This window comes from Myotis daubentonii, chromosome 3 (assembly GCF_963259705.1).
Source record: "Myotis daubentonii chromosome 3, mMyoDau2.1, whole genome shotgun sequence".
NCBI lineage: Eukaryota > Metazoa > Chordata > Mammalia > Chiroptera > Vespertilionidae > Myotis > Myotis daubentonii.
In genome coordinates this window covers 30301294-30317142 of record NC_081842.1, presented here as the reverse complement: position 1 = coordinate 30317142, position 15849 = coordinate 30301294, and the positions used below count along the sequence as shown (strand labels likewise).

Genomic DNA, 15849 nt, shown 5'->3' with positions numbered 1-15849 from the left:
CTCAACTTTTCTATTTCTCTAAATAGGAGATCTTTGTCTATTGAAGACTAACATCTCTTGTGGTGTTTTGAGATATTAAACAATTTCAAAAATTTTTGAACAATCAGCAACAAAATCAGAATAATGCACTATATTGGCTACAGAGTGCATTCCTATCACTTTAATGTCCAGTCAGAAGTTTAGGTGATTATTCCATGGTTTTTATTTGGGTTTATGTTTGCTCTAAGGTTCCCTGGCTTGGAACTTTAGCACCATTGTTGGTCCCTTTGTTTTCCTCATCTTCATGTCCAAATTAATTGCCCAATACAGTCAATTTTTCCTTGAAAATATTTTGTTCTTTTCCTTTTTTAAAAAAAAATATTTTTCTATTGATTTTTAGAGAGAGAAGAAGGGGGGAGAGAGAGAGAATAATATATAGAGAGAAGAAATATAGATTGGCCACCTCCTGCATGTCCCCCATCAAGGATCCAGTAAACCTGGGCATGTGACCTGACCAGGAATCAATATCAAACCAACAACTTACCTGTGCATGGGATGATGCTCAGGCAACTGAGCCACACTGGTCAGAGTTCATCCGCTTTTCTATCCTAGTCCAGATTTTAAAGTCCTAGCCTATCACTATAGCTCTCCATGTGGACACTACTGATGGCTCCTTTTCTTAATAATCAATAATGTTCTCACTTTACAGATTTATTTCACTAGAATAGTATCTCTTGTCTGCTAAAAATCTTTCTTGATACTCATCATATGTAGGATCTGTAGAATGTAGGATGTATGTAGTATGAAATTTATGGGCCTTCAATAGATATTTTTCTCTCTCTTGTATCTCTTATTCCAATTTTGAAAACAAAGCAAACAAACAAAACCACAAGGTGTTTGCTTCCACACTCCCTAGCCCAGGAAACCTCAGAATGGTTGGCAAGAGTTCTAAACCTCGGGAGGCTTAGTAAAATTTGTTTCTGTAAAATGTATTTGCCAAACACTAAAAACAAGTTGAAAAACATGGAAACAATTTCAAACATTGCTATTATCACTTCAGAGGCTTTACAAAGCCCTTTACTTTTAAATGATTAATATTGGTCAAGCTTTTGCCACATGCCTTAGTACAAATGCTTACATGTATCTTCTTAATTAATACTCATCATACCTTTTATAGTGGGCATTATTGTTATCCCTGTTCTACACTGACCAAGCTAAAACTTTGAAGTTGATAGTTTATACCTCTTTTATAAGGCAGAACTAGGCCATGTACAATGAACTCTAGAGCCTAGACTTTAACATCTTAATCTCTTGTGTTCCCATCAAGGCTCCCTGACATATAAGACAAATTCTTGTATAATTCTTAATTATTGTATAACTCTTTTCCTAATTTTAGGTGAAAATATTGAGTCTAAATGAAGAATTGATATAAATAAATATGTTTAAAGAGAACCCGAAGATTTTTTAGAGTTAGGTCTAGATCAACATTAAACAAGCAGCTTCTTTATTTATATTTTATGTTAGAAAGTAGTAAAATATTATGTTCAAAAGGACCAGCAATCAGCTGACGCCTTTGAGTGTGCCTGCCTGTTTCTATCCCAGATGATTATAGAACATTAGAATCATTTTTGAACAGTAGTTCCAGAAAGGAATACAGAAGTCCAATTATTTAATTATATCAGTTGTCAACATCTAGACCTTAAAGTTGAGCTATAAAATACATTGTAAGAATACACACTAAAGCATTAACATTTTATCTAATTTGATATAATGCAAATATATTACTTTTATTTTATAAATAGTTTTTAAAATTTAAAACTTATTGACACCATAACAAGCCCACTCATTTTCTCCACTTACCATGTTCACAGTCTCTCCCATAGTAACCTTGGAGGCACTCACAGCTTCCAGAAAACCTGTTGCAAACTCCACTGTTCTGACAGGTGCAAGTAAAATGGCAGCCTGGGCCATAATACCCAGGGAAACATTCTGAAAAAGGAACCATCCAAGCATTAGTTCTAGTTAAGACAATTGAATACTAATGAGTTTGATACCAAAAAAAAAATTAAAAGCAGATGAATCATTAGCTAATCCAATAAAGAGAAAAGACAGAAAGCACAAATATACACACCTTTTTAAAATTATGGAATGATCATCAAAAGGAATAGTTATAAAAAGTACAGTATAAATAAATATGAAAACCTGAATGAAATGGAAAAGTTACAGAGGACAACTTATCAAAATTATCTTACTTTGAGGCAGAAAACCTAGGCTAATTAGAATAGAACAACATTAAAGAAAATAGCAAAATACCTACTGAATTTTAAAAAAATCCCATAAGACCTAGGTTTCACAGGAAAAAGAACCTTCTATAAACCTTCACAGATCAGATCCTCACCTTACTATTTACACTAGTCCAGGACACTGAAAAGAAGGAAGTTTTCAAATACATTTTACTGAGTATAGCATCAATTCCAAAACCTGACAAAAATACATTAAAGAGCTCAATTTCACTTATGAATATTGATGCCAAATTCATAAAAATATAAGTACATAGAAACCAATAGCAGACTATAAAGTAATATATCATGTCCAAGTTGTATTTATTCCAAGAAGGTAAGGTCATTTAATATTAGAAAATTCATTAATAAATCCACCATAATTATCAGCCAAAGAGAAAAGTTATATCATTAATTCCATAGATGTAGAAAAGACATTTGAAAAATAAATTCACTAAAATATTCAGTAAAAATATTGAGTAAATTAGAAAATTAATAGCTATATCTCAAATGAATATTAATATCCAGTATTTTACTTAATAGGGAGCTAAAAGCTTGAACAAATGGAATGATAGACCATGTCTATTCTCAGATATGATGAGTTAATATCATAAATATGTTCATTCTCCCAGAGAGAATAGATAGAGGACAACAAACAGTAAAAAGTACCTGTATACCTGTGCTTTTGTTTGTTTGTTTGTTTGTTTTGCATCTGGACAATTTTATTATAAAGTTCACATGGAAATAGTGCCAGAAAATCCTTGAAAAATAGAGCAATGAAGGGTGGCTAGCTCTATCAGTTCAAATACGTTCAATAAACGCTTCATAATAAAAATGGTACTGCATTTGCACCTAAATACACCAATAGAACAGAGCATCCAGAACTATCCCAAACTACATATAAGTGTTTAGTATTTGATGAAGGCTAAATCTGGAGTTAGTGAGGAAGTTTCACTTGTAAAAGTTGCATTACAATAAATGAAAAGCCATGTAAGGGGAAAATGGATTTGTTTCTCACACAATTCACCAAGAAAAATATTTAAAACTAGGGGCCCGGTGCACGAAATTCATGCACTGGGTGTGTGTGTTGGGGGGAGTGTCCCTCAGCCCAGCCTACCCCCTCTCACATACTGGGAGCCCTCAGGCATTGACCCCCATCACCCTCCAATCGCAGGATCGGCCCCTTGCCCAGGCCTGACGCCTCCGCCAGAGGTGTCAGGCTTGGACAGGGGACCCCAATCTCCCCCCGATCACTGGCTCTGGCCCCCGCCCAGGCCTGAGGCCTCTGGCCCAGGAATCATGTCTGGGCAGGGGACCCCCATCTCCCTCTGATCGCTTGCTCCACCCCCCGCCCAAGCCTGATGCCTCTGACCCAGGCTTCAGGCCTGGGCAAGGGGACCATCATATCCCCCCAATCCCGGCTCCGCCCCCCACCCAGGCCTGATGCCTCTGGCCCAGGCATCAGGCCTGGGCAGGGGACCCCCAGCTCCCCGCGGTTGCAGACTCTGCCCCTGCCCAGGCCTAACGTCTCTGGCCTAGGCGTCCGGCCCGTGCAGCGGGGACCTGCAGTGGCAGTGGCCCCGCGATCGTGGGCTCCGCTTTAGGCCCAGGCAAGGGACCCCTAGCTCCTGGGACTGCCAGCTTCGGCCGTGTCCAGCTCCCATCGCTGGCTCCACCCCTACTTCCTGCTATCACTGGCCAGGGCGGCAAAGGGCCCGATTCTCCGATCATGGCTGGGGGGCAGGGCAAAGGCAGCCCCAGGGCCGCCTTTGCCCTGCCCCCAGCTCTTAGCTCCCCCCTGTGTTTCCAATCACTGTCAGTGGCAGGGGGCTTCTTCCTGCTTTCCCTTTCGCCTCCCTGCATTGTGCCTACATATGCAAATTAACCACCATCTTGTTGGCAGTTAACTGCCAATCTTAGTTGGCAGTTAATTTGCATATAGCCCTGATTAGCCAATGAAAAGGGTAGCATCGTACTCCAATTACCATTTTTCTCTTTGATTAGTGTAGATTGATCACAGAATCAAATGTCAAAAAATGACATCATACTGGTAAGTAAACAAAAAATATGAGTGAACTCCTCTACTACCCAAGAATGGGGAATACATTCCTAAGTGCTACTCAAAATATAAAGAAAATAAAGGGAAGAAAGATATATTTTATGACAAAAATAAACCAAACAAAAAAATAACTTCGAATCATGAAGAACCCGTTATCTAAGATATTCCCAATGAAGCATGTCCCCTGGGATTCACACCCTTGTGCTGTTCCCTCCTATGTGGAGCCTGGACTGGTCCCAGGACTTGCTTTAGAAAGTCAGCTGTCATATAAGAAACCAAATTATTCTGTTGGAGAACTATTCTGGTGGAACCCTCATGATGGGACAAGTGTCTTTATAAGAAGAAACATGAGTGTGCTCTCTCTCTCTCTCTCGCTCTCTCTCTCTGTCTCTCTCTTTCTCCCTCCCCCGCTCCCATGTAAAAATAAAACAAAAGCAAGGCCATCAGCAGATCAGAAAAGAGGGCCTTCCCCAGGCACTAAATCTGCCTTTACCTTAATCTTGGACTTCCCAGACTCCAGAACTGTGAAAACAAATTTCTGTTGTTTAAGTCTCCTACTTTATGATATTTTGTTATATCAGCCTGAGCTGACTAAGACAAGGAGAAAGAAGCCATGCCATGTGGAGCAAAGCCTGGTTGGCAGATGTGTAGATAAAGAGGTTATCTTCTATATTCCAGCCCGGCTTTAGCCCCAGCTGCTATCTGAGAGAAGGACCACTCAGCTGAATGCAGTTAACCCTCAGAATCGTGAGAGATAATGATTCATGGCTGTTCCAGTTTCTAAGTTTCAGGGTGGTTTGTTATATGTCAGTTAATGACCAATCAGGTGGCAAAATAAAAAAGACAAAACACAAACTTACCCAAATATGGGTGAATAATTCACAACAAAGAGATAATATTTCTAATATCTATAGAACTTCTAGTATTATAGTAGAAAAAACAGAACCTTATAGAAAAATGAGCTTGAATTATGAACAATTTATAGAAAAAAATAAATGCAAGAGATGCTTACCAGTTGCAAAAGATACTTAACTTTATTCATAATACTAAAAATGAAAATTAAATATCCACTGATAGAACATTTTTTACCAAAATTTTGATAACATACTCTTTTGATAAAGCTCTGATGCAAGAGATATTCTATATCTTGGTTATGAGGATGCAAAATGGTATAAACTCTCACAGGGAATTTGTCAATATGTTGCAAAATTACATTTGCATTTACCCAGTGGCTCATCAACTCGTGTATTATATTTGAGATAAAATAAATAAATAATATATAAATTTAAATGATAAAAACAAAAGTTTAAAAAGTTTTAATGACAAAATAGGATAAGTTTAATAGAATAAATTTTAATAATAGTTGAATTTAGAAAAAAACAGGATCTGGGAGAACCAAGATGGTGGCATAGGTTAACGCCGGAGTTTGCTGCTTTGAACAACTACTTCAAAAGTGAAACCAAAAAACGGAAGGGACATCATCCAGAACCACAGGAACGCTGGCTGAGTGGAAGTCCTACAACTAGGAGGAAAGAGAAACGCACACGGACACTCAGAGGAGGCACAGCGGTGAAGTCAAATTCTGAGGTGCGGAGTGCGCGGAGCGGGCTGGCTGCGGAGGGCGCGGTTGGCGTTTTCAATCGGGAGGGAGTCGCAGACTCTGAGCTCCAGATCCGGGCGAGTCTTTAGGGACCCAGACTCAAACGGGAGAAGCGGGACTGTCTGGCTTCAGTCAGAGCGAGTGTAGCTTTCTCTCAGAGCTTTGCAGCGGGTGCTGGGACTCAGAGAGGCAGAGCCCCTGGGGACAGGACTGAGAGCCGCCATAACTGCTCTCTCCGGCCCACCCTGTTGATCCTGTGCGACCTGCCCCGCCCAAGCCCTGCACAGAGGCATTTGCCGGATAGCCTCAGGCAAAGGCTAGATTAGCACCTCCCTAGAGGACAGAAGTTCTCTCACTGCTGACACAGCTGATTCTCATAGCCACTTGGCCTGGAGGTCAAACCCTCCCTGGAATTAGCTACAACAATCAAGATTTAACTATAAGACTGCGAACAAAGACCACTAGGGGGTGCACCAAGGAAGCATAACAAAATGCGGAGACAAAGAAACAGGACAAAATTGTCAATGGAAGATATAGAGTTCAGAACCACACTTTTAAGGTCTCTCAAGAACTGTTTAGAAGCTGCCGATAAACTTAATGAGATCTACACGAAAACTAATAAGACCTTCGATCTTATATTGGGGAACCAACTAGAAATTAAGCATACACGGACTGAAATAACGAATATTATACAGATGCCCGACAGCAGACCAGAGGAGCGCAAGAATCAAGTCAATGATTTGAAATGCGAGGAAGCAAAAAACATCCACCCGGAAAAGCAAAATGAAAAAAGAATCCAAAAATGCGACGATAGTGTAAGGAGCCTCTGGGACAGCTTCAAGCGTACCAACATCAGAATTATAGGGGTGCCAGAAGATGAGAGAGAGCAAGATATTGAAAACCTATTTGAAGAAATAATGACAGAAAACTTCCCCCACCTGGTGAAAGAAATGGACTTACAGGTCCAAGAAGCGCGGAGAACCCCAAACAAAAGGAATCCAAAGAGGACCACACCAAGACACATCATAATTAAAATGCCAAGAGCAAAAGATAAAGAGAGAATCTTAAAAACAGCAAGAGAAAGAAACTCAGTTACCTACAAGGGAATACCCATAGGACTGTCAGCTGATTTCTCAACAGAAACTTTGCAGGCCAGAAGGGAGTGGCAAGAAATTTTCAAAGTGATGAATACCAAGAACCTACAACCAAGATTACTTTATCCAGCAAAGCTATCATTCAGAATTGAAGGTCAGATAAAGAGCTTCACAGATAAGGAAAAGCTAAAGGAGTTCATCACCACCAAACCAGGATTATATGAAATGCTGAAAGGTATCCTTTAAGAAGAGGAAGAGGAAGAAAAAGGTAAAGATACAAATTATGAACAACAAATATGCATCTATCAACAAGTGAATCTAAGAATCAAGTGAATAAATAATCTGATGAACAGAATGAACTGGTGATTATAATAGAATCAGGGACATAGAAAGGGAATGGACTGACTATTCTTGGGGGGGAAAGGGGTGTGGGAGATGTGGGAAGAGACTGGACAAAAATCGTGCACCTATGGATGAGGACAGTGGGTGGGGAGTGAGGGCGGAGGGTGGGGCGGGAACTGGGAGGAGGGGAGTTATGGGGGGGAAAAAAAGAGGAACAAATGTAATAATCTGAACAATAAAGATTTAATTAAAAAAAATAATAGTTGAATTTAATTAAAATAATTTCATAAATAACAAAGGGTTTAAATAATAGGATCAAACGTTAAAATATCTTATTTCCCTAAATGCTGAAGAGTTTCCCAACTTAAAATTTAAAAAAAGCACAACAAAACAATATGGACATAAAGCTGCTGTCTAATTTTAAAGAACTACTATTAATCTGATATAGCAATCTCCAATATCACAAAATTGGTAACAGTTGTCTCCATAAATGAGGGAGGATATCCACATAAAAAAAATCCAAGAAAATGACCTTAAATACTAGGTTTAGAAGCACTGTTACTTCAAAATGTCATTGTCTTCATATTAATGTGAGAAAACCAAATCACAGAGAGACTGTGAACTTCCCAAAGGCATAGAACATGGTATGGGCCGAGCAGAGTTGGCATATGAGTCTGTCTGCTCCTATTGCAAGGTTCTTTCTTGTATGCCATGATGCCGAATTTCATGATAGTCAAATTCATAGTGAGGGATTGTGGGTATCACACTCATTGGGATAGTATGTCAGGACGCAGGTCTAAAAAGCCATGACCCCATAGTTGAAAACAACTAGGTACAAGTTTACTGTCAATTTTTTTTTTTACTCAAGGTGCCCCAAGTGTAGGCCCCCAGCAGTGTTCTCACCCACACTCTGTCTCCCTGCCAGAGCCCTTTCTGTCTATGCTGCCAGAACACAAAACCATCTCCTACAAAAGTGAGCTCTTAAGTAGGGTGCATGCTCTCCAGTATTGCACAAAATAATCAACTGCGGTTTGGAAAGAAGAATTAGAACTATCAATCTTTATCTTTATCCATTCTTTAGCAATTTAAACCTTTATATATGTTTTATGGTATGCATAATATATTAGCTGAGAAGCACATAAATGTCATTTATGTGTAAAAAATATATTTACAGTGGTAGATGATGATATTTTCCTGATGAAATAAAGTTTGGAGTCCTCTGTGCCCAGAGTCCTCTCCTTCACCCCTGGCTCTGCCCAGGGCCCGCATCCTCCAGCCTGCCTGCCTCAAGGCTTCATCCCAGCAAGATAATTAGTTTTGTTATTAGTTCCTGTTTTATTGCTTTGTGATCATCGAATGTCATGAATTATATTTTTTAGAATTGCTTGATTTTCTTTTTCAATTTTTGTGAATGTTCAATGGATACATTTTCAGTGATGGTTGAGGTCCTTTAACCTCATGCCAAGAAACTCAGGGTTCAGCAAATTTGCTGGCCACAAGGCCTTCATGCTAAAACTATTTGGAGGGGGAATAGATTTAGGTCTTAGAGGAGTTCTTTTATATTACTACTATTCCAATTACTTAAGGCAACGGTTCTCAACCTGTGGGTCGCGACCCCTTTGGGGGTCGAAGGACCCTTTCACAGGGGTCACCTAAGACCATCGGAAAACACATATATAATTACATATTGTTTTTGTAATTAATCACCATGCTTTAATTATGTTCAATTTGTAACAATGAAAATACATCCTGCATATCAGATATTTACATTACGATTCATAACAGTAGCAAAATTACAGTTATGAAGTAGCCACGAAAATAATTTTATGGTTGGGGGTCACCACAACATGAGGAACTGTATTAAAGGGTCGCGGCAGTAGGAAGGTTGAGAACCACTGTCTTAAGGGTTTTAAGAGTTTTCAGGGGGTATTCTGTTAACAAGGTAACAAAAATCCATCAATATTAACAGAACACTATTTTTATTAAAAATGCAATCATCATTACAAGTGGCTTAGGTGAACTTCTTGGGAAATTGTCTCTTTGGGGGCCTGTCCTATATTTTATCAACCAGTGGCAGTAGCCTCTAGATTTTTATTGAATGAAAGAAGGCGGCAATCAACTTACTTTTTTCACAATAATTTCCTGTCCATCCAAGGCCACAGGTACAGCTTCCATCCACAGGATTGCAAAGGCCACCATTTTTACAGGTACATATTAGCTCACAATTTGGGCCATACCTTGTCTGGGGACATCCTGTAGTAAAAAATAAACACAAAAATCAAACTGAATAAAAATGTCATATGAGCAAACATTTTTCTCTGCTTCAGATAGAGTAATCATATCTAAGTAGCAAAAGCATAAGAAAATGTTCAAATGAAAACACAAACTCAGATGTATCTTTAAGGTAGAAGGCACATCACTGTCATTCATTCACGTTTTTATTCACTCCATAAATATTTATTGAGCTCCTAATGATGTGGCTGGGAACTGGAGATCCCCTAGAGAACAGGCAGAGGTCAATCCCAGATTAGCAATGGAAGCCTTTTATATATTTTGTCTCATAACTGATAAAGAAGACAGATGAGCAGTTTGTTTAATGTTTTGTGCTGGAATAGGAAAAGCACTGCAGCATACAATGGTGGGTGACAGAACAAAAATATGTGACCAGTAGGAGTTAAGACAGGAGAGAGTGAGGCTGGCCAGGCATAAGGAAAATTGAGTCTTCACTGTCAGGGGGCAAATAATTGGATGATGAATGAAGGAAAGTGACACCAATTGGGAGCACAAAGGCTCCCGAAGGCGAGAGTAACCACCACTCACATTTAGTTGGTTTTTTGCCAACAGAATATGGGCCCGATAGAGCCAGCTAATATAATTTTTTAGGAAAACTTAAAATCCATATTTTACATAAATTCATCCAATCTTTGAACATTGGCAACTAATTAAAATTGCTTTACAGCACTGTGGGATCCAGAACTGTCAGCCAATTCAAACACATTTGTGGCTAGATTTGGCCAAGGACCTGCCATTTATACCTTCCAGTTTATAGTATTTTTATATAATGATATTTTCCACATGAATTATCTCATTTAATGCTCACAAATATAATATCCCTCTGATGTGGGTACATTATTCCTATTTTATACTTGAGAAAACTGATGCTCAGAGACTTAGGTTTTGCTCAGGCTTAAGCAGCCAGAAGAGATAAAAACCAAGATTCAAGTCTAGAACTTCTGACTTCTCATCAAGCATTCTTTGTACTCCAGGTAGCAGGAGAGACATTAGAGAGTTTTGTTTTTTTTACTCGCCTGAAAGCATTTGGTTAATACGTAACAGAGCATGTACTTGGATTCGATCTGTATGCTTTTATTGGACTGAACAGGTGCACTTCATTTTAGTACCAAATGAAAGAAGAGTTTTCATTTTGTTTATTTAAATAACAATTTTAGTTGTACAACAAATTGTTAGGTTATCATCACATGTATAATGAGTTTCTTTAAATTAATTGCCATTTATTCTTTTTTAGTTTTTGCCTTTAAGGTAAATGAAGTAGAATCGATGACACCAAGTCCTACCAGTATACTTTTAAAATAAACTTTCATTGGTTTCTCTTTCACCCATTTAAAGCAACCTCATCAGCCAGGAGGCCCATTCATCTTCCAACCTGACCGTTGAAAGGCATTGATAAAACTGGCGAATCTGTAAAAATATAAGACTTTATGATAATGCTTAAGACAAAAGCATAATTGGAAAGTGAGGAGGACTGAGAAATGATACTTTCCGCAAGTCTAAGTGTTAGAAAAATGTCTGCATAGAATTGTTTATATAACTTCACTGCTTTTTTTTTAAAGTTCATGTTATTACCCAATGAATATTTCAAACATTATATAAAGGTTAGTAGTCTGAGAAAAAGCATTTCATCCCTGTGCTCCTGTCTTCCAGGTTCCCTTCTCAAAAACATCATGGTTGCCATCTCTTTTCTGTAGCATAGGTGTCATCCTGACTACTCAGTTAACAATTCCAACCCATCTAGATTCTCAAGCCCCTGGTCATGCTATAGTTTTATTTTACTATAGACTTTATTTCCTTTTGTCATGCACAGAAATAACTTATTAAACATGTTTATTTTTATTGTCTCTTCTCCACAAGAAAACAAGTTGCATGAGAACCGGGGTATCAAGATTTTATCCATATATTCTGTGAGCTTAAAACAGGCAGTGGCATTCAATAAATAGTTATTGAATTGAGTAGGTAAATAACTGAATATATCCAGAAATATTCCATGTCTAATAAGGCATACATATGTATATCTCTCTTACCCTTTAATCTTTTTTTTTTACCCAAAATGTTAACACAGATAAGTAATATTGTAAAATTAGCTTTCTTCTGTAAATAAAAGTTTCCAAGGTGTTTCCAAATTTGTACATGTAACAGATCTGCATAAATCTTCATTCATTTTTAACAGCTGCATAGGATTTATTGCATCTAAGAAATATTTATTTTACCAGTCGAGTATTGATGGCAAGTAGATTGTTTAAAATATTTTACTATTATAAACAACACTGTAATGGATATCCTCCTGGAAGTCTTTATTCATATGTAATATTATACCTGAAGGGTAAGTCCCAGATGATTTTCTCAGTAAAGTGATATGTCCTTCTAAATCATAACAGATATTATCAAATTTCCTTACAAAGAGATTTGCAAATTTATTAAGAATTATCAATGTGCCCATGTTTCAATCTTCAAATTGGTATATTATGAAAATCTGATAGGTGAAGTGACATATAATTGCAGCTTTAATTTGGATTTCTCACATTATGAATGATGCTTATCAACTTTTCATAAGGTCTATTGGGTGTCGTGGGTTCTTTTCTTGATATATAAGAACTCTTTGTTGATTAAGAAACTTAGTGCTTTGTTAGTCTTTCTTCTTTGTTTATCTTTTTTCTTTTTCCTCCTGTGGTTTTGTGCTTTTGTCACAATTTATATCTGGCCTCAAAATAAACTTGAAAAAATCATAATGGTAATTCTATTACTGTCATAGTTTTGTAATTATTGTAAGTACCTGGAAGTAATTTTGGTGAATAAATTAATGTAGGGATCACTTTAAGTATATTTTATTGTTCTTTATTTTTTTTTTTACTTATTTTCATCATTTCTTATTTACTAACATAAATATTTTGGAATATAAATTTTCCTCCATTTAACTGAATTAGCTGTATCCTATAGGTTGTGAGTATTATTATTAATGTTTTAAATTTCTAAAATGTTGGTTTTGTTTGCACTTTTTAGCCATTGATTATTTAAGGATATTTCAAAATGCCAATGCAGTATACGGTAATGGAATTCCCCCTCCCCACAACCCTACCCCAGTAGGTATATGTTTTGTTATTGTCCCTGTTTTATTGCTTTGTGATCATCAAATGTCATGGATTATATTTTTTAGAATTGCCTGATTTTCTTTTACAATTTTTCAGGGTGCAGTTTGGTTTATAGCAATTAGACATAGTTTATTAGTGCAAGTATCGACAAGATTATTTTTATGCATATGTGTATACAGCAATATGTGTATGGGCTAACAAATAGTCTACTGATAAGCTCTTGAAGTCTATTTCTCCTCCTAGCATATGGCTTTTGCTTTATTAATTTCAATACTGTGTTATTTATTTTATACATATCGATTACACTTAAATTTTCAGCGTGAATTTTACCCTCTAATATAAGTGGCCTTCTCATTAGATGCTTGTTGCCATAAAATTTACATTGTTTAATACTGATGTCATCACTACTGCTTTTCATCTGTTCACATGTGTTCGGTGTATCTGTATCATTTATGTACTTTCATTTTATTTTGAAGTCTTTTCTTCTAAGATAAGGTGGATGTCATTTCTCTTTTGCTGCTTTCAAGATTTTTTTCTTTTTTAGTATTCAGAAATTTGTTGTTGATACATCTTTTGTAGATTTCTTTCCGTTTATCTTGTTTGGCATTAATACAGCTTCTTGAATTTTTCGGTTTATATTTTGGTTCATAAGGACATTTTTAGCTATTATTTCTTTGAAGACTCAGTTCTGACCTCTTTGGTTTCTACTCTGAGATTCTGATTTATAAATGTTAGACCTTTTTTTAGTGCTTCCACAGGTCCCGAGGCTCTGTTTTTTATTTTTATTTTGGTTGTTTTCCCTTTTTTGTGTTTAGATTTGGTAATTTATATTGTTTTATCTTTGAGGTCACTGATGTGTTCCTCTGTCCTCCACATTCTGCTATTAAGGCCATCCATTGAGCTTGTGTGTGTTTTGTTTTGTTTTTGATTATTTTATGTGCCAGTTCTAGAATTTCCATTTGATTCTTCTTTATGTCTCACTTTGTGCTTTTAAGATAAGGTGGATATTGTTTCAAGCAGTTTTGTAGTTGCTTACTAAAGCATTTTTATGATGGCTCCTTTAAAAATTGAGATAATTTTATCACCAGTGTCATCTCAGTGTTCATATCTATTAATTATTTTTAATTAAATTTATTGGAGTTACATTGGTTAATAAAATTACATAGGGTTAAGGGTATAATTCTCTAATATTCATCTGTATATTGCATTGTGTGTTCACCACCCAAAGTCCTTCTTCACCATATATTTGTCCCTCCTTTACTATTCCCCTCCCCTCTGCAACCCTTTTCCCTTTGGTAACCACCATACTGTTGTCTTTGTCCATAAGTCTTTGTTTGTTTGTCTTGTTTGTTCATTTGTTGCTTTCAGTTGTATGTCCTATACCAATTTGAAATGTTCCTGGTTATTGGTTTAATGAATAATTTTTAAATGAAATCTGGACATTTTGAATATTATGATATGAGACTCTGGATCTCATTTCAATCTCCTGACTTAGTAAGTCTCCTATGACACTGAGGAAAGAGGTTCAGCCGATAGAAGTTGAAATCCATGTTTCCCACCAAGTCCCCAGTGGAGGGGACTAAACATGACTCATTACCGCTGGGCCAGGGTAAGAGTTCAGGCCTCTGCTGACACCTACCTGACTGAGGGGCAGAAGTACCTCCTTACAGCTCTCCACCTTACCTCACTGACACTGTGTAAGGTGATCTCATTGCTGATTGGTGGTAGTGAAAGTCCTAACTATCCACTAAATCTCTTCTAGTGCCACCCTGGCAGAAAGGGGTGGTATCTCCTTACCATCTACTGGGGGTGGGGTGGAGTTTTCACACTCTCCATATGGTTTGCACTAACACTGCAAGAGATTGTGGGGTACTCATTCTGACCTGGCAAGGGTGAAAGTCCCAGCCCCACAAGCCTTTTTTTCACACTATCCTGGTGCAGGGGACGGTTGGCTCATTACCTCCAGGTGGAATTTGAAGAATAGATTCTTCAGGTGACCTGGGTTGAAGCTGAGGATGAAGTTTTATTTTGTAGTGTTTGACTGGAGTTAGACTGAGAGATTTTTGTCTTGGTAGATGCCTTTTTCCTGGTCTTAAAACAAATCATACATATATAAAATTTATTTCAGAGAGGAAGGGAGAGGGAGAGAGAAATAGAAACATCAATGATGAAAGAGAATCATTGACCATTGGTTGGCTGCCTCCTGAAATCTGGTTTGAGCCTGCAACCTAGGCATGTGCCCTGACTGGGAATCTAATCTAATAAAAGAGAAACATGCAAATTGATCACACCTCCACTATGCCCCAAGCCATACCCACCAGCATATCAGAGCGACTATATGCAAATTAACCCAACCAAGAAGGCAGCCTGCAGCCAAGGAGCTGGAGCAAGCAGGAGGCTTGGTTGCCCCGGCGATGCAGGAAGCCAAGCTTCCCACCTGCCCTGGCCGGCCGTGGCCTCTACTCAAGGCAACAAAGTTTCAATTATAGAAGATAAATAAATCCCAGATACCTGCTTCCAACCAGCCTCCACTGGGAGCTTGGATGGCTGGGGGCCATAGCGAGCCTGCAAACAGCCATCAGCGCCTCACCCAGGATGGCCACACCCTCATGGGGTGAGGGTCCCTGCTGGGGGGTTTGGCCAGTCTGTAAACAGCCATCAGCCCCTCACCCAGACTGGCCAGGCACTGCAGTGGCGACCCCCATCCTGAAGGAGCTGTGGCCAGCCTGCAAACAGCCATCAGCCCCACAACCAGACTGACCAGGCACCCCAGCAGGACCCCCCCACACCCTGAAGGGGGTGTGGACAGCCTGGAAACGGCCCTCAGCCCTTCACCCGGGCTGGCCAGGCACCCCAGGGGGGACCTCCACCCTGAAGGGGCTATGGCCAACCTGTAAATATCCATCAGCCCCTCACGCAGACTGGCCAGGCACCCCAGCAGCGACCCCCATCCTGAAGGGGCTGTGGCCAACCTGAAAACAGCCCTCAGCCCCTCACCCAGGCTGGCCAGGCACACCAGTGGGGTCTCCCACCCTGATCCGGGACACCCTTCAAGGCAAACCAACCGGACCTCACCCACGCACCAGGCCTCTATCCTATATAATAAAAGGGT

General features: G+C 38.7%; 1 protein-coding gene across 1 annotated transcript in view; it reads right to left on the bottom strand.

The window, feature by feature from the left end:
* LOC132230081 (multiple epidermal growth factor-like domains protein 6) overlaps positions 1-15849 on the bottom strand; it is a 29292-nt gene that overhangs the window by 9003 nt on the left and 4440 nt on the right. The window contains exons 2-3 of the mRNA XM_059686962.1: positions 9478-9606; positions 1840-1968 (exon numbers count right to left, since the gene is read on the bottom strand). Of these exons, the coding sequence (XP_059542945.1) occupies positions 1840-1968; positions 9478-9606 (258 nt within the window). The remainder of the gene's footprint in view (positions 1-1839; positions 1969-9477; positions 9607-15849) is intronic.